Source organism: Mustela erminea, chromosome 17, assembly GCF_009829155.1.
Source record: "Mustela erminea isolate mMusErm1 chromosome 17, mMusErm1.Pri, whole genome shotgun sequence".
NCBI classification, from domain to species: Eukaryota; Metazoa; Chordata; class Mammalia; order Carnivora; family Mustelidae; genus Mustela; species Mustela erminea.
Genome location: NC_045630.1, coordinates 61,551,036 through 61,574,648, shown reverse-complemented (window position 1 = coordinate 61,574,648; position 23,613 = coordinate 61,551,036). Strand labels below are relative to the sequence as shown.

At 49.6% G+C, this 23,613-nt stretch overlaps 1 protein-coding gene across 1 annotated transcript in view; it reads left to right on the top strand.

Annotated features, from left to right (window-relative positions):
• Nucleotides 1-453: 453 nt before the first annotated feature.
• UCK2 (uridine-cytidine kinase 2) overlaps nucleotides 454-23,613 on the top strand; it is a 74,345-nt gene continuing 51,185 nt past the window's right edge. Inside the window, exon 1 of the mRNA XM_032317782.1 lies at nucleotides 454-578. Coding sequence (XP_032173673.1) covers nucleotides 480-578 — 99 coding nt within the window. The 5' untranslated portion in view covers nucleotides 454-479. The remainder of the gene's footprint in view (nucleotides 579-23,613) is intronic.

Below are 23,613 nucleotides of genomic sequence, written 5' to 3'. Positions count from 1 at the left end.
TTGAAAGAGGGGGGTAGCGCACCCAATTAAAGCGCCGAGCGCGTGTTTCTCCGCCCTCGGTCGGCCGGAGGTCCCCGGGGAAAGGGTTAACCCGGCGGGGGGCGGAGGGGGAGGGGAGGGAGGGCCGGGCTCACACCTCTCCGGGAGACCTCGGGCGGCGGCGGGGCCCGGGAGGGGCGGAGGCTGGGGCCGGACGCCTCGCCGCCTCCGCCTCGGCGAATAGCAGCGCGCTGCCCGCCCGGATTGGAGCAGCGGCATCACGCTGACCTCCGCCTGGGCTGTAAACCGAGCCGGCCGCTGCGGGCAGAGGCAGGCTGTCGGCGCCTCCGGGAAAGGCAGCCCCACGGCCGAGCTCCGGGCCGCTCACAGGCAGCCGGGCAGCGCCCAGCGGCGGCCGCGGGGAGCGGGGGAGCCCGACGCGGGCGCGGGCGGGGAGCGTGCGTCGGTCGGCAGCAGCGGGAGGAGGGGCGGCGCCAGCCATGGCCGGGGACAGCGAGCAGACCCTGCAGAACCACCAGCAGCCCAACGGCGGCGAGCCCTTCCTGATCGGCGTCAGCGGGGGCACGGCCAGCGGCAAGGTACGGCGGGGTCGCGGCGCCGCGCTGCGGGGCCCGGGCGGCGGAGCATGTGGCGCGGCCGCGGGCCGTGTCAGTTGCTGCAGCCACCGCGTGGCCCGCGCGCCTCCGCTCCTGGCCGCGCTCCAGCGCCCAGTCTTCCCCGCGCCGACTGCGGGCCGGGCTGGGCCGGCGGCCGGGCGGGCGGGCGGGGGTTCCGGTCCTCGGGGGGCCCGGAGAGGGGGCTGCCGCCGACCCCCGGTCGCGGGGCTGGCGCGCTCCCGCTCGCTCTTCTTCTCCGCTGCGGTAACTCGTGGCCCGGCTCCTATGGGGGCACCAGCCGGGAAGGCGAGTGCTTACTCGGCAGGTCGGACGTGGGGGAGAGGGCTTGAGGCACTGTCGCCGGCGAGCCCCCGGTGCGCCCCCCACCCCCCAGCCCCGCCCGGAGGTCCCGGGGACCCGGGGCGGGGCGAGCCGGGGAGCTGGACCCGGCGGGCTGCGAGAACGCGCGAGGCAGCGTCCCGGGGCCGGGAGCCGGTCGTGGGCTGCGGATTGCAGGGCTTTCTGGGGAAAATCCCGAGCGCCGGCTAGGTGGGTGACATCGACGGAAGGCTCCTCGCCGGGGCTTCTGGTGTTCCACGGTTCTGAGAGGAAGCGTGGCCGGCTTCAATGAGAAAGTTGCACCGGCTCCGGGCCCCTCGGTGTCCGGGGCTTGCGCGTCTTGGGTCCACGGAAAGGGGTCATCCTCTGGGTGTCCCACTCCCCTACGTGCCTTTCTTTGTTTTATCGGCCAGGCAAGGAGAAACTAGGGAAATGGCTTTTTAGCTTTCCCGGGGCTTTTTCTGCAGGTGAAGGGTGGAGTCCTCCCAGATGTTTCTTTCTCTGCTCCCCTGATGCCCCTGAGATGTGGGTGCTTGTTTCCCGGGGCGTTTGGCGACCTCGGGGTGCGGCGGGAGCGCGGGCTCCCTCCACCAGCAGAGCCTGCGGGCCGGGGCTGTGCGCGCCGCGTCTGGCGACGTGGGATGCTGCCTCCCAGGGCCCGGGAGAGCAGAGCAGGAAGGCTGCTTGGCGCCATGAGGAGCGAGCCACGAGGTTCTCGCGCCCGAGCCGACTCCTCCAGCCCCTCCTCCATTTTGGCTTCGCATTTCCCCCTCCAGGTCTGGACTCCCTTGGCGCGTGGGGCCCGGACCCGGCCGCTGGCTCTCGGAAACTTCTTTATTGATCAACTTAATCTCCTGTCTCTAGCTCCCGGGGCTGGGAATCTGGCAGCGTTAGGCCCCCAAAGCTGATGTGGCATTTGCGCCAGGCTGAATGCATTTTTTTTTTTTTTTCAAATAGTACGTAAAAGCAAAACCCGCGATGCCCAGCCCTTTGAGGAAGCTTTCCGTGTTCTTTTAGGACTACCTTCCCTCCCCTCTTTCCATAGCACATGCCTGTTGTATGGGACCTTTTTGTTTTTCATGGCTGTCCCAGCTCTCCGAGCATGAAGTCTGACGCATAGTTGGTCCCAAATACTTACCTCCTGGGGGCAGGGAGACTTAAATTGGCAGATGACCGTGGCATATAGTAACAGTGTCCTTGGCAATCATCTAAATGGTAAAGTCATTATAGAGGGGGAAGCTGAGACCCTAAAGGGGGAAATCAGTCCATTCTCCTAGCTTTTGTGGCCCTCAGTCATTTCCTGGTCTCAGTTGATACTCAGTGTTAAGTCCTAAGTGTTACTTCTGTAATGTGTCAAGTGGGAGCTGGTAGTGAGCCATGATGGGAGTAGTAACCGCTGTCCCTGGGATTCTCATCAAGGGGGAAGATTATAGAAACTCTCAAGAAACTCTCTCTTCAAAACCAGATTCTTGTATTACCTCCAGAAGGATAGGTCTAGAGAGAGCAAGACGTCAGCTGGAAGCGAAAAAAAGCAAACAGCGTAAAGCATGTTGTACACTTTGGGCACTGATAAATACTATGTCATTGTCTAAGACTAACCAGTTTTTTTTTTTTTTGTTGTTGTTGTTGTTACTGTAAAAGAAGTCCAAAGGAGCATTGGACTTCTGGAATTCCATATTATAGTCCATTTGCTGCAATTTTATCTTGGTTCTCTTATTCCAGTCCTTAATGCCTTTCCTGCAAGGAATTAAAAAATTACAAGTTTTTTTTCCCTTTTAGAGGATTATCAGCATCAGCAGGCTGGACCTCCTTTGGAAGTCTGAGCATAGTAGGGCAAGAGGATCTGGAAGCCAGATTGATCCTCTGTTCCCTGGGTTTTTATTATGCGCCTGTTTAAGAATTTGGAGGAAGCCAGAGGATCCAAGAACATCATCAAAACTGACAATTTTAGAGCTAGAAGGAACCTCAGAGTCCCAACAGTTAGTCCAACGCTTAGTCTCATCACTTACAGATGAGGCAAATAATGTATTCAGGTCATATTTTAGGGTTCTAGGCTGGTACTCTCTGCTGCCTGCTGTTGCTTTGTTAGGGAAGACTTAACTAAGGAAAAGTAAGACTAAGGTGCTAGGGGGCGGGGAGGGACACACGTTTACAACCTTCACCTTGGAAACGGGCTGCTTGGAAATGACCGGGGAATGGTTTCAGAAGTGCTTGATTCAAAGGGAAATGGAAATGCAGATTGCTTTGTACCCTGGGCCCAGCCCTATAGATCTGGAGCCCCCTCCCCCATCCTTCCTTTATAAGAAAAAAACAGCCCCCAATTCAGTTTCTCTTGAGGGCTCTAATTTATGTTAATGTTGAGGCTGCCCTAAGTTCAAGCATTGTCTCTCAGACTAAATTATTTTGGTTGTACAAGGTGAAAATAGTGATTGCGGCTCCGTAGATCACATTTTCCAGTTTGTTTGATAAGTGAGCATACGTAGAACTTGAGATAAGCTTCACCAGGCTGACCTGGCAAGTCATTGTTAAAAACTCGTCTGAAAATTGTAGTGGGTTGAGAAAGTTGTTCTGATCTGCGTTAAAAACCAGGTTCTCACCTTTCCCCTAAAGGACAGGTGTGGAGAGAGCAGGAAGTCACATTGGAAGAGGGGAAAAAGTAGTGTAAACTTCTCTACCTGCCTGTATGGCTTTGACAGCGGGGGCCATTCCCTCTTCTTGCTGTGACTTCGTTCCTTGGCGGATTAAAATAGCTTCTCCATCTGCTTCTTCACACTGCCATGAGAGTGGGCTTCCTTGGCTCTAGTTCTGACTGTGTCACTGTCTTGTCTGGAAACCTTGGGCCACTCTCCATCGCCCAGACAGCAGGTCAAACATTTCAGCACAGCGCACATGCCCTTGACCCCCCAATGTGGTTGCAGACTGTTTAGTGAACATTTCCCCTTCCCCTTGTCACCCCTCCCCCCTCCCCCATGCACACAAACACATCTGTAGAGCTGCTTTCACTTAGACTTTTGCTCTGGGTCTTGTCCAGAATGACCTATCATCCTTTTAAGCCTTCACTTCTGCACATACGTCCTCCAGGGAACTCTGTACTCATTTCCTTAGTCAGAATTAACTTGGTGTCTCTCATGCTTCCTATAGTTTCACCACATTTTGCCTTGTAATGTGGTTGCGTAGTAGTGTAGATTGCCTGCTGACTCCTTCCCCCCACCCCAAAAGAAGTTCTGTAAGAGCATCTCCCATATTCGTTATCTGTGCCTTCTGCCCATTTCGGTGTTTGATAACAGCATTGGTCTTTGGCGTTTGTTGGGCTGAGTTAGGCAGACCAAAATTTGTAATGACTCTTTTATTATTTCATTCACTAAACTATTTGAACTAGGATTTGAAGCCACAGTGGAAACCCTGTTAACTCTGTTATTCATGTTGCAATGACCCAAATATTAAGAGCTCCCAAACCCTAATACATTGGTATTGCTTATTCAGAGCCTAGTAGTTATCTAATATGTACTAAGTAGGTACTTGATAAATGAATGTCATTGTGCAGAATACTGTATTAAGTGGGTTTTTTTTTTAAGATTTTATTTATTTGAGAGAGAAAGAGGGAGCATGGAGTGGGGGGAGCCCGATGTCACGTGGGGCTCAATCCCAGGACCCTGGGATCATCTGAGCTGAAGGCAGATGCTTAGCTGACTGAGCCACCCAGGCGTCCTCTATGAAGTGCGTTTGAGGAGAACTTGGGATATGAAGATACCTGAGAGAATGTCTCGTGGTATTTACAGTTAAAACTTGCTGAAACCACTTTCACCATCAAGCCAGTTTATTTATTTGAAAAAGATTTCTCCCTCTTTCTCTCTCTTTTTTTTTTCGGAAGTAATTTCTGTACCCAAGGTTGGGCTCAAACCTGTAACCCTGAGATCGTGAGTTGCTTGCTCTGCTGACTGAGCCAGCCAGGTGTCCCCAGGCCAGTTCATCTTAAAAGCGTTGGATTATCTCTTCTTTGAGGCCAGGCAGGTGTGTTCCCCATTCATGGAAAATGGTGGAAGATGAGGTTAGGAGAAATTTTTTTTTTAAAGATTTTATTTATTTATTTGACAGAGACCACAAGTAGGGGGAGAGAGAGAGAGAGAGAGAGAGAGAAGCAGGCTCCCTACTGAGCAGAGAGCCTGATGCGGGACTCGATCCCAGGACCCTGAGATCATGACCTGAGCCGAAGGCAGCGGCTTAACCCACTGAGCCACCCAGGTGCACGAGGTTAGGACAGTTTTTGACTTGCCTGATGTCATGGGCTGGTAAGTGATATGACTTGGATTGGAAGCCAGAGTTTTCCGAAATCTGTGCTGTTTTGAGCTGTCTCCACAAGCAGCAGCCAGTCCTCTGAGGTATTTTGGGGGAGGTTGGTCTGAGTGTGTATGAGTAATACAGACCAAGAGGGGAAAACTGCAGTCCCCCGGAGGTGTGGGCTGTCACCTTGGCTCGGCTTGGCTGTGACTCAGCATCTGCTTTTGGAGCACTCTGGAATGTGCTGTGGGCCTGCCTCTCCCTGGCTCCATCACCCTGTTCCTGAGACCTCAGCAGCCATCCCCATCTGGCCAGCCTGTTTGTTCCACACCCTCCTTCTGTGAGGTACTCCCAGAACCAAGGGACTGGTTTGGTCCTGCTCTTTTATCTGGAGCTGGTGCTGTGTGTTTTCTGTCACCCCAAACCGTGGCCATGATGCGACCTGGCCCTGCAGACCTCCTGCCCCTCTCCCCTTGCTCCCCCTGTTGCAGCCAGATTGGCTGCCTGGTGCGCCTGGCTTTCCCCCTGCCCCAGGAATTTCGGCTCCGCAGGAAATTGTCCTGTTTGGTGGGCCGGCACCTAGTACCGTGCCTGGCAGAGGGAAGAAGAAACAGCAGGTCCCGAGGAGTCAAGTGTGTTCCTCTTCTGCTGCTTGTCTTCCCCCAGCTGTGCCTGCGTCAGCTGCCTTCTCTTTCATTCCTTGCCTAGCAGGTCTTTGAAGTGTGGCTTCGGATGCTCGCTCTCTGTGGTCACCCGACTCCAGCTCTGTGGCCTTTGCCGAGATCTTCTGCCTGGATGTCCTCATTTCTTTTGTTGCTTTTATGAAGTTCTGGGCTGGGGACAGATTGTGGGGGGAGTTTCACTGTTGAGGGCCTGACTCTTCTTGCCAGTGGGCTCTGAGATGGTGCTGTTGGACTGTTCTGGATCTGGGAGGTCTTTTAGATGTGTGTCTCAATGTTTGAAACCAGTGAGAAAGCTTGGAGGGTATACTCCAGGTCTGTGCACGCGTGCTTGCTTTCTTGTCCATCAGACCATTTTTATCATTAAGCCAACTTACTGAAGCATGCGATCATCTCTTTATCATCCTAAGTCATGTATACGTATATATGAATTATATAAGTATAATCTCTCTAAAACAAAAATTGGAATTACAAAACGGAGAAAAATGAAATAAACACTGAAAATGGTGTTTCTGAGGTGCTGGGTGGCTCAGTCATTGACTGTCTGCCTTTGGCTCAGATCATGATCCCGGGGTCCCGGGATCAAGTCCTGCATCGGGCTTCCTGCTCTGCTTGGGAAGCCTGCTTCTCCCTCTCCCACTCCTCCTGCTTGTGTTCCCTCTCTCACTGTCTCTCTCTCAAATGAATACATAAAATCTTAAAAAAAAAAAATAAAATGGTGGTTTCTTTAATGGTATAAAACCTTTTGATTTTTTTTAAAAAAGATTAAAAAAAATTTATTTGACAGAGAGATACAGAGCACAAGTAGACAGAGTGACAGGCAGGAGAGGGAGAAGCAGGCTCCCCACTGAGTAGGGAGCCGGATGTGGGGCTTGATCCAGAACCCTGGGATCATGACCTAAGCCGAAGGCAGCAGGTCAACCGACTGAGCCACCCAGGCATCCCAACCTTTTGATTGTTATTAAAATGTTTTTTATTTGTGACTGAAGAGTGATTTATTTTTAAAAATCTTGTTTCATACATGATGATTCAGGGAACTTGGGAAGATCTTCGTGATATTAGTCTTGGTGACTACAAGGCTGAAGGTTTAGTTCTATGTTTAGTCCTTTTGGTCCAGATTTAAAGATCATCACCTTTGAAAAAGTTATCTCCTTAAAAGATCCAGGAACAAGAAACTCCCCAGTTTGCAGTGTTTACCAAATCACAATAGTCCCATCCCCCAAAACCATCTAGAAAATTTTTGTCATCTATCAGCTGTTTTTGCAAATCAAGGTACTCCCTTTAAAGGTTTTTAACTCGGGGCGCCTGGGTGGCTCAGTGGGTTAAGCCGCTGCCTTCGGCTCAGGTCATGATCTCGGGGTCCTGGGATCGAGTCCCGCATCGGGCTCTCTGCTCGGCAGGGAGCCTGCTTCCTCCTCTCTCTCTCTCTGCCTGCCTCTCTGCCTACTTGTGATCTCTCTCTGTCAAAAAAAAAAAAAAAATCTTAAAAAAAAAAAATAAAGGTTTTTAACTCGGGGATTCAAACTCTACGGGAGGTCCTTATTTTATAAGTTTTTACAAGTTTCTGTTTACAAATTTTGTAGGTGCACACATAAGTTTTGGCAACAGAGTTGCTTAACAGTGGAAACATTTTCAAATCTCTAACATAATTTAATAAATGTATTAACATTTAACATTTATAAATGTATAACATACATTTAATAAATGTATTTGTTTTCTTTTACTCCAGTATAAAGCCAGAATGTAAAAACTTTATTTACTTGTTTTCTTTTAAGATTTTATTTATTTATTAGAGAGAGAGAGAGCAGGAGCAGGCAAAAAGGCAGAGGGAGAGGGAGAAGCCCTGTTGCAGGGTTCATTCCCAGCACCCTGGGATAATGACCAGAGCCAAAGGCAGATGCCTCATGGACTGAGCCACGCAGGCACCAGTCAGAACCTTATTTTTGAAAGAGCAGTACTTCTAGATGAACAAATAACTGCAAAGGTTACATGAAAATAAAAAGGGAAAGATAGGAGTTTCTAGCTTGCTTTTTTTTTTTTTTGGACACAAGGAGAGAGCACAAGCAGGGGGAGTGGGAGACGGGGAAGCAGGCTCTCTGCTTCCTGATGCAGGAAGCCTGATGCAGGGCTCGATCCCAGTATGCTGGGATCATGATCTGAGCCAAAGGCAGACACTTAACGGACAAAGCCACCCAGATGCCCTAAAGAGAGGAGTATCTAAAAGACAAAAGGTGTTAACAGTTGTCAGGTGTTGACAAAAAAATACTAATCCTTGTTTAGGTCACATGCAGGCAGAAGTGAAGTGAACAGGAAAGTGCACACAGAGAAAGCCAAAGCGTTTACAGTCCTAAAATTACCATCAGTAGACTACTTAACATAATAACTGGAAAAGTCTGAAGAATCCTAGAAAGCGTTGGGGCGCCTAGGTGGCTCAGTTGTTAAGCGTCTGCCTTCAGCTCAGGTCATGATCCTAGAGTCCTGGGATTGAGTCCTGCAGCAGGCTCCCTGCCTGGAGGGAAGCCTGCTCCTCCCTCTCCCATTACCCCTACTACTGTTCCCTCTCTCAGTGTCTCTCTCTCTCAAATAAATATATAAAATCATAAAAAAAAAAAAAAAAAAAGAATCCTAGAAAGCATTAAACCTTCCGACCTCTCCTAAGCAGTAATTTGATTAGAAATGGGCGCATTGGTTCTAAAGTGGATCACAGGTGCTTTGAGAAATTTTGAATGATGATGGGAGAAAGTATTAATTCCAAAAAAATTGGTTTGCTCTGTTATCTGGCTATTAAAAATGGCCTTTCCATAGTACAAGGAAAAAGCAGTTATTTCCATAGGGTTACAAGCTGTGAAACTGCAGGAAAAGTATCAGGAGTGTCTCTGAACCTCTTACACTTCCTACAGTGACCTCGACTCCCCTGCATAGTAACCTTGAGTATCCTGTGGAGCAGGTGGCCCGCAGGTTTATTCCTGCCCGGTTGGCCCCCATCTCATGTTTGTGGTAGTCCTTTTTACAGGAGTAGTGATACAAGGTTCGGCCAATGCCCTTTGTGTGAATTGTGGAAACATTGGAGGACTTTGGAAGAGTTTTATGTGTGCAGGTGAAGTAGGGTAGTGCTTCTTTATTGTTTGGATCAGTCCCTAAGTGTGCTCTCTTGTCTGAAATTTTGGCCTTTTCCCCTTAGCTGAAGGGCCATTCTGTCATATCCCAACACACATCCACTGTCAGCCTGTCCAGGGAAGCCCCAAGTCTTGCAGATGTCTCTAGCATGACCTCCATCCCTGTGGTGTAGGGGAGCTCTGTCTCTGCAGAGCTCTGTCCCGTGCAGGTTGGTAAGTCTCAGGCTGTAGAGATTGTGGTAGAAGAGGATCCTAGGAGTCCTGACCTGGAGTGGCTCTCTGTTCTTCAAACCTGTTTGCATCTCAATAGCTAAAAGAAGTTCTGGGCAATCCTTTATCTCATCCCGTACTTTTGCCATAAGTGTTTTTCACCCTGATTAAAGAATTGCAAAGGATCTATTTCTGATAATGTTGTAAATATGGATACTCTGAAATAATGGTTGTTTTAATCTTCTAAGTGTACCTAGTGGGCTCTGCATACTGTAATAATTTGGCCTGTTGTTATCCATTAAAAAAATACATGAAAAGGCTCTTATTTGAGCCAGAAAGCTTCGTTTTTTCTCTACGAAATCACCCTTTCAATTCCACTTTACCCACAAAATATTAGCTTACTCTCATCTATTTTTATGCTTGAAAATCTTCTGTTGATCATTCTATCATCCTTACGCAACAAAAATGCATGTGTACGTTGGAATGATGTATTTCCTGTTCTAAGTCTCTTCAGTGTTAATTTCTTTCAGATTATATTACTGTCGTTACTGCCATAAGCTAATCAGAACAGGTAGACAGACATTTTGATGAATTCTTAGACACAAAAGGTGGAATTGGTTGGAAAACAACTTGATGAGATAGAAGAAACTCTCCCACCCAGTACAACTCATGTGTACTTGTGGGTCATTATGACTTAATGTTAGAGTAAGGTTTGTCTCTTGTAGAGATAGAAGCTTCCAGAAGCCATGCTGACATAAGTGGATGGGAATGGAAGGGCTTTTGTTATGTCAAGGTCACTCAGTTTGTACCTTTCAAAATACATGTCAGAACCCAGGATCTTTGGATGAATCATCCTTTCCGCCCACCTCCTGTGATGTTGTCAAAAGCAGGAAGCTGGAGACCTCCAGATTTGTAAAAGGATTTTGTTACATCATTAGCCATTCACTTTTTAGTATCAGCACTTGTATTTCACGTTGCCCCTTCGTCTGGCCACCGATGTGGGGAACACGGCTTCTGGCCGGCTTTGTCATTATCCACTAGCTGTCTGTTAATACGCATCTCCAGGAGAGGCTCCTGTCATCCCTTAACATTTCTCAGGTCTGTAGCGCGCCTCACGTGTTCTCTGATTGTTTTCTCACCATTGGTCACACACCAAGTACTTCTTGCATCCGTACCTGCATAACGCACTTGGGATTTGTGATCTCGTGGTGGGGTCCGGAAAGGCTGTTTCCCTGCCCGGTGCCAGCATCCACTTCAACTGGGTATTAACTGGGTTTCTCGTAGATCCTGGGACCTTAGATCTCCCTCTCATAAACGTTGCTGTCTTCCTAGCATCCTTCCCTTTACCTACCTGCCTTTTCGTTACCTGGGTAACCCCTGCTCATCTTTCTGTATGTGTTCTCTCTTGGGAAGTCCTCCCGGGCACGTTTAGATGTCCCTCTTCTGTGTGGCGGAAGCATCCCAGTAGACCTCAGTCATAGGATTTCAGTCTGCCTGGCTTGCCGAGTCAGCGTCAGAGACTTTGTTTTTCCCTCACTGTTGCCTGAGGCCTGCACACGGGCCAAAGAGCCTAGGTAGGTCCTCAGTAAATATTTGTTGAATAGCCAAATATTAAGGACCCCTTTCTCAGACTCCTTGCCATTTTCTCTTGGGATCTCAACCGGAATCTCAGTATGGCCAGTATTTAACTCTGACCTTACCCTCCCGTGTGTTCAACCTGCAGCCTTCCCAGCCCAGCTGCCGAGAGCTTCATCCTTCTGGTTACGCAGACCTAAATCGTGGGAGTCATTCTTGACTCTCTCTTCCATTGGTTTCCAGTCCACGAAGCGGGCTTGCTGGTTCTCCTATCACAGCACGTCCCCAGTCTGCCCCTGTTCGCTGTCACTGCTTCCCCCTGGTCCAAGCCATCAACAGCTCAGAGTTGGGTCATTGCCGGCTCCCACGTCTGCCTCTGTCCTTGTACGTTCTGCTGTCCTCACAGCAGCCGGAGTGATCCTGTTCAAGTCAAGGTTGGAGAATAATTGCTCTGCTCTGCTTAAAACCCTGCAGTAGTTTTCCGGTTTTTACTCCCAACAGAGAAGCTAGAGTCCTTGCAGAGTTCCACAGGGTCCTCAGGACGGCTTTGCACTGGCTGTTCCTTCTGCCAGGATAGCCCTTCCCTCAGATACCAGCATGGTTGAGTCTCTCACCTCCTCATGGTCACATTATGTAAAATTGAGGGGGTCCTGGTAGCTCAGGCAGTTGAACGTCTGCCTCTCGGTCGTGGGATCGAGCCTCATGTGGGGCTCTGTGTTCAGCGTAGCCTCTGAGAGTCTCCCTTTGCCTCCTGCTTGGGCACTCTCTCTTTCTCTCTCTCAACTAAGTAAATAAATAAAATCTTAAAAAAAATAAAATCACACACATTAGGCACTCAATTACTTGTTGAATAAATGGTTAAGAATGCATTCCTCCTTTGCTCAGTTATCTCTCCTAATACTGGTTTTCATTGTTCAAACCTGCTTGCTTTGGCGGTTGCCGGGAGATGTGGATAGTTGTCCATTGGCTGTTCCTGTTTGTACCTCTTGAAGTCCCTTTACGTGGGTAGGATTCCTGGCACATTGCCAGTCTCAGAGCTCAGTGTAGGCTTAGGTTCCTGTTTAATGGTGCATTTGTAAAAATATGAAATCAGCTGGAGGGTAACTTACATCTTACCAAATTCTTATTACGGATGTCACATTAGATGCTTGTTAATATGAACCGGATCTTTACTTTAACTCAAGAAATGCTGTAAAAATACTTACTTATTTGAGAGAGAAACAGCATAAGTTGGAAGGAGAGGAGGGCACAGACTCCCCACTGAGCTGGAAGTCTGATGTGGGGCTTGATCCCAGGACCCCGGGATCATGCCCTGAGCCGAAGGCAGACGCTTAACTGACTGAGCCACCCAGGCACCCCTAGAGGAGTTGATCTTTTAAGCCAAAATGATTATCTTCCCTATGTTAGGGGACGACAGAGCCATCATCTCTGGAGAAAAGCTATCTCTACTGGGGGCAGCTCGCTTTCGTGTGACGACCAGGCCTTCTGTAGCTGGGGTTGGAGCTGGGAAGTGCTGAGGAAATCTGCAGGGGGGGGCATGGGCGCTTTTCAGCTTCTGAGTTTAATATGACTTGTAGGCAATAGGATATATCCTAGTTGAGTTGTAGAGATCCGACTGGACAGAGACACTTTCCAGGGCGCCTGGGTGGCTCAGTGGGTTAAGCCTCTGCCTTCAGCTCAGGTCATGATCTCAGGGTCCTGGGATCGAGGCCCGCGTGGGGCTCTCTGCTCAGGGGGGAGCCTGCTTCCCCAGGCTCTCTCTGTCTGCCTCTCTGCCAACTGGTGACCTCTCTCTCCGTCAAATAAATTAAAAAATTAAAAAAAAAAAAAGACACTTTCTGAAGCCGTTGTCCTGTTGGGATTATTAATGTTCTTCTTCCTCAACATAGATGATACATAATTACATGTATTATAAAACTTCAATTTCTGTTATAAAACAGCAGTATTAAGAGCTGAGATGCTGCCATTTAAAACATTTTTTTTTTTTGGGTGGGGGGACCAAAGGAACACAAACACAGTGAACTGGAATTATTAACGGTCTTAACTGTTCAAGTCGGTTTATGACGGGATCGGCAATGAGAAGCAGTTCTGAGCGGGACTAGAACTCAGAACCCGGGGCGTATACCCAGGGGGGCCGCCTGGGGAGGCCGGCGCCATCTGGGTGCTCCCGGGTTGGCATCTCCACCAACAGCGGCCTTGGAATCAGTGGTCGCTCACCAGAGCAGCTGTGGCATGACCACTTTTGTCTCTGGGGGGCTGCCCAGGGTGTGTTTCTCTTGGGTGGCCCTCCTTGTTGTCTGAGAGAACTTTTTCGCCACGCGTTGAGTCTGGTGAGGAGATTGGCCAAGAGCCTTGCTGTTCAGGGTGAGACCTGTCTCCCGATGGCCTATTGATTTTCCTACAGTCTTTGGCTTTATTTTTCTCCACTTCCTTGGTAGAGAGAGTAAACATTTGAAGACAGACAGGACAGAATAGTATTTGACACATAGTATGGAACACAAGAGTATTCGAACGAGAGAAGCAGTGAGTACTGCTTGGTTCCTGATGAAGGACGCAGCCCTGAGGGCCTGTGTGCTGGCTGGGCCATTTGGTTTATAGAGGTTTCTAGAGGCCAGGATCAGGAGACGTCTCGCTTGAGGTGCAGAAGCGTGTGTTGTGCAGGTGTCCTCTGAGAAGAGCTACATCAGGCCTGCTAGGAGGCTCTGCTTGTGGTCTTGGTAGGGTTTAAGGTCTGAATGGTGTGACAGCATCGAAGCCTTATGAGGCCTCATCTGGAAAATGCTTTCTTGCCGTGAGTCCAGACAGCTTGATGGGGTGGGGTGGAGACGGGTTTCAGAGTCCGCCACGCTTGTATCAAACATCCCAGCTTGACCACTTTTTTTTTTTTTTTCGATTTCATTTATTTAATTGAGACATAATGTAAGAGAGCAAGAGCCAGGAGGAGGGGCAGAAGGAGAGGCAGAGGCAGACTCCCCGCTGAGCAGGGAGCCCCCTGTGGGGCTTGATCCCAGGACCCTGGGATCCTGACCTGAGCCGAAGGCAGACGCTTCACTGACTGAGTCACCCGGTTGCCCCCACTTTAATCTGTTTTCTCCTGAGCCTGTTTCTACATCTGTGAAAGGCAGATACTGTCTGGTTTGGAGAGTGGGTGGGAGGAAGCAGTGAGAAAAGTCGCACCAGCTTCCCCATTGTGACGTTTCTGCAGCTGGTGGGACCGCAGTCTGTGCTCTGGGCTGGTGTGTGGCCATCCTGCTGTCTGTCCTTCTAACCAGCTCCGCTTCCTGGACACGTGAGCCTGGTGTGTCCCAGTGTGGTGTCACTGATAGTGATGAGAACCTCTTAGGACGGTTTGATTTCCACTCACACTTGTGATGTTACTGGCTGGAGGCAGTGGCCCCTCTTTGCTGATAGCGGGCGTCCAGCTGGCCAGATACTGGCCACTCCCTGCCAGGGGCTGAGGTCATCTTCTCTCCTTACCAGCTTGCTGGAGGTCTTACCAGTCCTTTTTTGCACTTGTCAAGTTGGAACTTTTCTTGAAAAGTGTTCAGTGAACTTCTTAGGGGAAGAACGGGTTGCTTCCTAACACTCCTTTTTTAAAACCCTCCTAATGAAAAATGGAACCTGTGGGAAAGTTGCACCTTTTTCTTTCTTTTTTTTTTTTTTTAAGATTTTATTTATTTATTTGACAGACAGAGATCACAAGTAGGCAGAGAGGCAGGCAGAGAGAGAGAGGGGGAAGCAGGCTCACTACTGAGCAGGGAGCTTGATGCGGGGCTCAATCCCGGCACCCCGGGATCATGACCTGAGCTGAAGGCAGAGGCTTTAACCCACTGAGCCACCCAGGTGCCCTGAAAGTTGCACATTTTAAGTGTATTAAATGGTTCAGTGGATTATTCCAACATGAACACACCTGTGGAAGTCCTCGCCGAGTCCAGGACTCCAGTGTGCCCCACACCGTGGGCAGCCCCGGTGCTCATCACTGCCCTCACTGATGACCGGGAAGAGAGACAAAGCCTGTTTTATGGCTCTGGGGTCACAAAGACTTGTGTGATTCTAGGAACTTGGTCTTGTATAGAAGAGACATTATAAAAAATTCAGGCATCACGTGCCTAGCAGAATCTTGCTGTTGGTCAAATCCAGATCACAGATGTCTCCTAAAGGGTTTACCTTTGGGGATGCCTGGGTGGCTCAGTGGGTTGAGCTTCTGGCTCTTGGTTTTGGCTCAGGTCATGATCTTGGGGTTCCTTGGGTGGAGCCCCGTGTGGGGCTGTGCGCTCAGCAGGGAGTCTGCTTGAGATTCTCTCCCTCTGCCCCTGCTTTTCTCTTTCTCTCTCTTAAATAAATCTTAAAAAAAAAAAAAAAAAAAAAAAAAGCTTTACCCTTATCTGCCCTCGGAAACAACAGGTCATGTCCTCCTCCATTCATTTGTTCATCCAGTAAATGCTCGATTGCTTATGAAGTGTCAGGTGCTCTGCTAGGTGCTGGGAATAGGGCAGTGCAGTAGATGAAGCCCGTGACCTCGTGGGGCTACGTGGCTGGGTCTGACTCATGTCTGCTAACCCAGGGTCCAGCACAGCACCTGACCACGTGGTGGGTGTATAATGCAACGTTTGCCAAGCCCAACTAAACAGTCCCTCCTCACTCTCCAGTAGCATTCGTCTGTGGACGGCTGGCAGATCCGTGACTGAATCCCCAGGTCCTGCACAACAGGCCACTCCATCTGTGTATCCTTAGCCTTGTGCACAGAGAGGACATCGTTCTGGTTATCGAAGGCGTGACAAGGGCCCTGTAAGTGTGTAATCAGTAAGCAGTCAGAGGCCAAGAGGAGGGAACATGTTAACAGCTGCTGTAAAGCTTTTCTTGCCAAAGTCACCAGTAAGTCCTTGATAAGGAGCTCACTTTTCTGTAACATTTGACAATGACCATTTCCTCCAGGAAACTTTATTTACTTCCCCACTCTTGGCTGGCTTTCTGCCTTGCTCCCTATTTTTTCTCTCTGGGTTCTTGTCTACCTGTGGATGTGTCCTGCCTCGGGACCTTCTGCTCGGGTCAGTGGTTTTCTCCAGCTCCATGTCTGGGTTCTCCCTCTCTCGATGACTCCCACGTTATTTCCTGGCCTGAGTTCTTTCCTGGGCTCCTCTCCCGTTCATCCAGCGGTCCTATGTCACCTCACCTGGTAGCATGCACAGACCTGCACCGTCTATGTTGCGTCTCGGACAAAGGCACGGCCCGGGAACCCGGGGTCCTGCCAGCGCTTCTGCATCTTCTCTCATCCGTCCTGGCCCCCCACTGGGGTCCGGTCAGTTCCACTTTCTCACTGTCTCCTGAAATTCACTTCTCTTCCCTACATCCATCATTTATTGCCAAGGGAACTCTCCAGTGGCCAATTTCCCAGCTGCCGGTCTGGACCTTTTTCAAAAACGTTCTCCACGTTGCTGTTGGAGCAGAGCAGTTTTTTGAGACAATGCGGCTGTGATCAAGCCTGTCACTCCCCCTAAACTTCTCCGGGTGGTTCTCCTTCACCTTCAGTCTTGTCATCAGCACTGGCTGGCCCCCCACCCCCCCATGCCCGCCCCAGCCTGTGGGCTTAGTCTCTCCAGCCTCCTTCCTGCCGCCCCTCCCTGTGCCATCCTGTCCTTTCCCAAAACGCATTGTCAGCGCCTTCCTGTTCCCAGATGGCAGAGCGCTCACCTCCATACCTCTGGACATGTTGCTGCTTCTGCTTCATTGACATGCTGTCCCCTCCTCTTTTGTCTGGTCACTTCAAAGCCCGAGGAAGTGTGTCTGTCAGTCCCCTGCTATCTGAACCCAGGTGCCTATCCTGTGTTTTCCCCCCCTGCAGCCCTAAGTGTTGCTGGCCACTGTTTGTCTTTCCAGGAGACTGAGAGTTTTAAGAGCAGCTGCCTTCTTTTTTTTTTTTTACTTAAAAAATTTTTAAAAAAAATTTTTTTAATTTACTTGACAGGCAGAGATCACAAGTAGGCAGAGAGGCAGGCAGAGAGAGAGGAAGGAAAGCAGGCTCCCTGCTGAGCAGAGAGCCCGATGCGGGGCTCGATCCCAGAATCCTGGGATCATGACCTGAGCTGAAAGCAGAGGCTTTAACCCACTGAGCCACCCAGGCACTCCTATTTTTTAAAATAATAATAATAAAAAAACTTTATTTGGTGGACCTGGGTGGCTCAGTGGGTTATGCCTCTGCCTTCGGCTCAGGTCATGATCTCAGGGTCGTGGGATGGAGCCCCACATCGGGCTCTCTGCTCAGCGGGGAGCCAGCTTCCTCCTCTCTCTTTGCCTGCCTCTCTGCCTACTTGTGATCTCTGTCAGATAAATAAATAAAATCTTAAAAAAAAAGATTTTACTTATTTGAGAGAGTGAGCAAGAGAGAGAGAACATGAGCAGGGGGAGGGGAAGAAGGAGACTCCCCTTTTGAGCAGGGAGCCCGATATGGGACCTGATCCCAGGACTCTGGGCTCGTGGCTGGAGCTGGAGGCAGTCACCGAACTGACTGAGCCTCCCAGGTGCCCCAAGAGTAGTGGCTCAGTGGGTTAAAGCCTCTGCCTTCGGCTTGGGTCATGATCCCAGGGTCCTGGGATCGAGTCCCGCATCGGGCTCTCTGCTCAGCGGGGAGCCTGCTTCTCTGTCTCGCTCTGCCTACAGCTCTGCCTATTTGTGACCTCTGTCTGTCAAATAAATAAATAAATAAATAAATAAATAATCTTTAAATAAAAAAAAAAAAGAAACGTGTCTCTCATCTCTACCCTCCGTGCTTAGACTATCATAGGTGCTCAGAAATACTTGAGGGAGGGTAAAGAGGTGTTTTGTTTTCTTTTTTTGCCATGAGCTGCAGGATGGTGGTCATACGGAATTCATCTGGCTTTTTTTTTTTTTGGTGGGTTTTTTTTTTTGTTTTTGTTTTTGTTTTTTGCTTTTATTTTATTTTTCTCGGGGTTTTCGTCTGAATTTGAGATCTGAAAAGTTAATCTCACATCTGCGGTTCTTGGTGGGTAATGCTTCTGATCGTCACGGTGGTGGTTCTCCCCGGAGCTGAACATGAGGCTAGCGTGGGTGAGATGGGTTCTGGCGGGAGGCACACCTGTTTATGTTGGGAACGGTCTGCCCTCTGCCTTGACTGTCTCCTGAGTTGGGCTTCACGAGTGTGTAGGTGTGTGGAGCGGGGGGGGGGGGGGGGGGGGGGGGGGGGGGGGGTAGGCGTGGTCGGAGGGATGGCAGACGGACTTGTCCGTGTTGCTTTGGAACACAGGACTAGTGCAGAAAGACTTCGACCTTGTGAGGTTAAAAACTATTAGTTTACGTAAAGAGTTCTTATATTTCAGTGTGAATACTCAGCTTTAAGTGAACCCTGCATTTATAGCAAAAACCAGAGCTGTCTGGCTTTTAGGCAGATGTTTGAGTTTCAGGTTGAATGGAGGTGTTTTGAGGGGTGGTGCAGATTTTTAATTTAGTGGAAATAACTTTCATCGTGTTTTGCCCATTTTCTTTCTCAATCAAAAGTGATACATGCTCTTGCAAAACGTTGACGTCATACTAGTGGATCCGCTCGGCATCCCACTGCCTTATTTTGTTTCCTTATTTGATGCCACCCGAGATTATTTATATGTGTGTTCATTACCTGTTTCCTTTCAAAATCCGTCTACTACTAACCGCTCACTCCCTGAGCACACACCCTGTCCTTGGTGCCATTCTCCTGCATTCTAGCTCCTTTAATTCCTCAAAAGCCCCAACGGGCTAAATTACTAGGATCGTCTCCAATTCCCAGATGAGGCGATAGCAGCCCAGGGAAGCGGAGCAGCTGTCTGGCGCAGGCAGCGCTAAGTGGTGGGGCTGGGATTTAGACCGGAGCCGCCTCCCTCGCTGAGTCCACTCCCCTCTACCCAGTGTAACCTCACGTCTCAGATCCTCGGACAGTCTGGTTGTCTTCCCCAGCCCAAAGCTCTTTCTTTTCAATTACAAACATACGCCTACTCACAGATAGAGTCTGGCCTCTCTTGGGAAACAGTTTTTTTTCTTCCATGACCCCCTGGGGCGCCCTTAGGTGTGACATTATCTGAACTCCGCAAAATGAACAGGATCCGAGGTCAATTTATGTTACCGAAATGTCAGTCTCCTTGAGATTTGGGAAACATTTTAGCCTCATCAGTAGTGTCCTGGGGAGAGGGCTGGGCTTCAGAGGGCCGCTGCCAGGTCTTGCTGTTGATTTTTACTGGTAGGTAAGATGTCATCCCTGTAAAGAAAGTCCGTGTCACTGAATTCTGAGCATGTGGCTGACTTGGAATTCTGAGCATCCTGGTTACTGACTGTGATCTTTTTTCTAGGTTCCTAGAATTGGGCTGATGAGGAAAAAGACCACTTAAAAATTTTTCTGTAATATGGTAATATTTGGAAGGTGGTTAAGTCTTGTCTTTCCTTTTCTTCTCCTCCAGCGGGAGCATGGGGTTGTCCTATGGGGCAGGGGTTCTTAGATCAGCCTGGGGTCCGTGGATGGGCTTCAGAAGGGTGTCAGGCTCTCGAGATGTGCGTGCAGATTTTTGTCAAGGGCGCACGTTTTGCTGGGGCAGCATTCCAGCCCAGAACCGTGAGAACAGCAAAGAGCCGTCTTCGATATGAGCATTAACACACACCCCGTCCCAGGCTGCAAGAATCCTGGAAACCGGCTCGATTTAAAGATTAGAAATCCGCCCCCCCCGCCCCCAGTCTCAGAAAATGAGGTGGTGTGACTAAAACTCTGGAGGGGGGGTGCTCCTGGGTGGCTCAGTGGGTTATGCCTCTGCCTTCGGCTCAGGTCATGATCTCAGGGTCCTGGGATGGAGCCCCGCATCAGGCTCTCTGCTCCGCAGTGAGTCTGCTTCCCCCTCTCTCTGCCTGCCTCTCTGCCTACTTGTGATCTCTCTGTCAAATAAATAAATAAAATCTTTACAAATAAATAAATAAATAAATAAAAATAATAAAATAAAACTCTGGAGAGTTTGGACTTTTCTTCATTAGGACACAGGAGTTCTCACTAATTGAGTGGATATATGGGCTCAGCCTGTTCTGGGGGCAGGGTATCTATTCAAATTAAATAATCACGTTTTGGTGTGGCCCTGCTGTTAGGCTTCCTTTGTCCACATCTGAGTTTTCTGTCATGGGGACTGGAAATAGCTCCCACCCTCATGTGTAACTGGCTCCTCTTATTTCCACTTGCCGCTGCTTGTGTGCAAGTACATGATTAAAAATTTAACCTGAGGGCACCTGGGTGGCTCAGTTGGTTAGGTGTCTGACTCTTGAATTTGACTCAGGTCATGACGTCAGGATTGTGAGATCGAGCCCCCATGTCAGGCTCTGTGCTGAGCATGGAGCCTGCTTGATATTCTCTCCCCTCCTCTGTCCGCCCCCTTAAAAAAAAAAGATTTGACTTTTATACTCTTATTTTGGTAGACATTTTAAAAAGTATATGGTGGGACTCCCGGGTGGCTCAGTCAGTTAAGTGTCTGCCTTGGGCTCGATTGCAGGGTCCTGGGATCGAGCCCCATGTCAGGCTTCCTGCTCAGCAGAGTGTCTGCTTCTCCCTCTCCCAAACTACCCCCCCCCCCCGCCCCTGCGTGTGCTCCCCCACCCTCAGATAAATATATAAAATCTTTGGTGGGCGCCTGGGTGGCTTAGTCAGTTAAGTGTCTGCCTTCGGCTCAGGTCATGATCTCAGGGTCCTGGGATGGAGTCGCACATCGGCCCCCCTCTCAGCAGGGAGCCTGCTTCTCCTAACTCGGTTCCTCCCTCCACTTGTTCTCTCTCAAATAAATAAAATCTTTAAATTAATTAAATAAATAAAATCTTTAAAAATTAAAAAAAAATTGGAAAGTATATGGTATAAAAAGATAGTATTGGGTGGCTCTATTGGTTAAGTGTCTGCCTTTGGCTAAGGTCATGATCCCAGGGTCCTGGGATCGAGCCCTGCCTGCATCGGGCTCCCTGCTCGGTGGAGAGCCTGCTTCTCCCTCTCCCTCTGTCTGCCGCTCTGCTTGCTTATACTCTGTCAAATAAATAAAATCTTAAAAAAAAAAAATAATACTGTCTCAGCTCTGCCATTTTTAGTGCAAGTAACTTGGCTGTGTGCCCCATTTTCCTCATCTGTAAGATGGGTACAGAATAGTAGCCTGCCTCTCAGAGGGTTTGAAGGATTATATGAAGTAATACAGAGAAAGCAACTAACATGCTGTTTGGTTAATGGGAAATAGCCAGTCAGCGTTAGTTGTTATGAAGATCCTGATAGTCAGGACCTCTACCCCCCCTTCACGGTGAGGCAAGAAGCCGGTCGGCTCTCCTTCATCTCATCCCATTTTCCAGATTCGGCCACTTTCCGCTGTTTTGTTCTTTCCTCCTTTTATTTGTCTCCATATCACACGGCATTCTGACCCCCCCCTTATTTATTTATTTATTTGACAGAAAGATATAATGAGAGGGAATGCAAGCAAGGGGAGTGGGAGAGGGAGAAGCAACCTCCCTGCTGAGCAGGGAGCCGGACACGGGGCTCAGTCCCAGGACCCTGGGATCGTGACCTGAGCCCAAGGCAGACGCTTAACCGACTGAGCCACCTGGGCGCCCCTGATTTCCCTCTCTCAATACCAGGCGTTCATTATTGACTTCCTGTGGGAGGTGATTAGGGACACCTCCTAATCACTTAACCCTAATGATTAGGGAGGGTGATTAGGGTTTAAGGGACAACTTTTCCCTTCCCCACATGTCCTCCTCTTAGTCTGCTATGCTTCTGTCACGGCGGGTTCGAGCGACATGCAGTGTTCTACATTACGGTCACATAAACACTGTTCACAGCTGAGTCACGGGATCACACATGCAAGAGTGTTGGATGTTATCGAACATTCGAGCAGCAGCTCTGAGTTGAAGAAAGCCGGAATGGGGAATCGTTGATTTGCCTTTAATTACACGTGAAGTTAAAGCCAGCCACGTGGTTGCTGTCTCTTCAGGTTTATTCTGGGACACGCTTGTTCTCCTCTAGTGATCAGTCCCTTCGTTCTAGAATCTTAGAAGAACTGGTAGAAGTTGAGCTCCTAGAAGAAACGCGACAGTTAAGACAGACCTGGAATTTGGGGTAGCGCTGCACGATCCTTAGGTCTGTGTCAGCTTTCGGGACTGGCGGCCCTTCATGCTCTTGCCCTTAGGCTGCTGTCGTCTGCGGCTGGAAAGCTCCACGGCGGGTCACAGCAAGGCACAGAGAGGGGACTGCTGTCTCCGTGGAGGTGGAACACAATAAGCCCAGTGTGAGAAAAGGCAGATGAACGTGGTTATGGAAAGTAAGAACGATAATGGCGAAGAGCAATTTTCTTAAAAGTGCCCTCAGGGGGAGGACTAGGCAGATTCCCGGTGGTGGAAGTCAGGATTGATTTACTTGGTACAGGTTACCAGGGTGGGGGGAGGGGCGGGGAATAAGGAAAAAGGTGGAGTTTGTGGTTTTGTGGTTCCCTTGTGTTGACCGGTGAACCTGGTAGAGGAGGTCAGGTGTCCGGTTCCAGGAGGTGTCCTGCTCTGAGAGTCACAACGGGAGGCAAAGCCTTGTGTTCCGGATCCGGGAAGGAGTGGAGAAACCCAGAACAAAGTGGAGTTTCTCTCTGGAGCCACAGTAGTGGCCCTAATGTCGGTGGTGGTCCTCGAGGCAACTTGGTTCTGGGACTTTCTGGCCTCGGAGATTTCCAGGGAAGGGGGCAGGGTATGGTGGTTGGGAGGGGGTACAGAAGTGAGAGGAGAAACCCAGTGCTTGCATACTAGCTGTAGTTAAATTAAATTAAATTAATTAACTAAGTAATTAATTTATTTTTTACTAGGTATGGTTTTAAACAAAATGAGGAGATCCAACATGGACAGGAAAATGAGATGAACCTCTGCATCAGACAGTTCCTTTCCCCATCTCGGGCTTTAAAAATTTGTGTTGGGAGTTAATGGCCAGTTTTATAGGGTGATGGTAGGGAGGGAATCTGGAAGATCTGTAAAAACTGGAAAAGCTAGTTTTCGACAGGAAAACCTGTCCTTTGGACTGAGTCGCAGAGTTTCTTGTTCGAGGTTGTTTTTCTGTGCTTCCTGCTCCCGGTGTGGTGCCTCCACTCCGTATTTCCCCCCCAGCCTGGGGCCGGGTCTTGCTGAAAGCTGCCCGCAAGTCATAAGCTCCTGCACCTCCGTCATCTTCTGCGTGGACTAAGTGTGATGAACAGCACTGCGACTCAGAGATGGACTGGCTCGCAGGGGAGAGAGTCGATGTGGGAGGACCCGGAAATGGTAGGAAGGGCAGAGAACCTACGATCACTCCGGGTCCCAGAACAGTCGCCTGGTGCTTATTACCAGGTGGCGGAACCAGCAGTGGCACAGACTGTCGTCATGTTCCTCCCCGCACCCTAACTATGTCTCCCTCGGGTATTTCACAGCCCGGGACGCGTGAGTCACCTTCCTGGGAGCTCTTCACTGGCATTCAAGGCTCTTCGGAGCCACACAGGGCTTCTGGAATGTCTGTTTTGTTTTTTAAGATTTTATTTATTTATTTGACAGAGAGAGAGAGATCACAAGTAGGCAGAGAGGCAGGCAGAGAGAGAGAGGAAGGGAAGCAGGCTCCCCGCTGAGCAGAGAGCCCGATGTGGGGGTCGATCCCAGGACCCTGGGACCATGACCCGAGCCGAAGTCAGAGGCTTTAACCCATTGAGCCACCCAGGTGCCCCTGGAATGTCTGTTGATGAGAGGGTCAGACCGAGTTCACTTGAATGTAAGGTTTCCTCTTGTGAAGTGTCTTCCTTAGCAGAGCATCTGGGGTCCTGAGCCTCC